At 53.6% G+C, this 237-nt stretch overlaps 1 protein-coding gene across 1 annotated transcript in view; it reads right to left on the minus strand.

The window, feature by feature from the left end:
- Positions 1–124, minus strand: part of LOC104168569 (P2X purinoceptor 6-like) — a gene marked incomplete at its 5' end in the record, with an annotated part of 10353 nt that extends 10229 nt beyond the window's left edge. Inside the window, one exon of the mRNA XM_009709193.1 lies at positions 53–124. Coding sequence (XP_009707495.1) covers positions 53–124 — 72 coding nt within the window. The remainder of the gene's footprint in view (positions 1–52) is intronic.
- Positions 125–237: the final 113 nt, after the last annotated feature.

Raw genomic sequence — 237 nt, forward strand, 5'->3', positions numbered from 1 at the left:
AAACCCCACCCCCGCCGCAGCGCTGGGCTAGGGATCAGCACAGCTCACTTACCTCGGGACAGGTGCCCTGGGCTTGCTTCGCTGTAGCGATGAAGTTGGTCACCAGAAAAAGCACATTTTCTCCCTAGGAAGCAAGAAGGCACCTTCAGCAGGGGACGTACACCATCAGGCTCCCCAACACGGCGCAAACAACCAGTTTTATTTTTTTGCCTTTGTAATTTACAACGCTAACGTCAC

This window comes from Cariama cristata, unplaced genomic scaffold (genome assembly GCF_000690535.1).
Source record: "Cariama cristata isolate BGI_N322 unplaced genomic scaffold, ASM69053v1 scaffold39641, whole genome shotgun sequence".
Taxonomy (NCBI): Eukaryota; Metazoa; Chordata; class Aves; order Cariamiformes; family Cariamidae; genus Cariama; species Cariama cristata.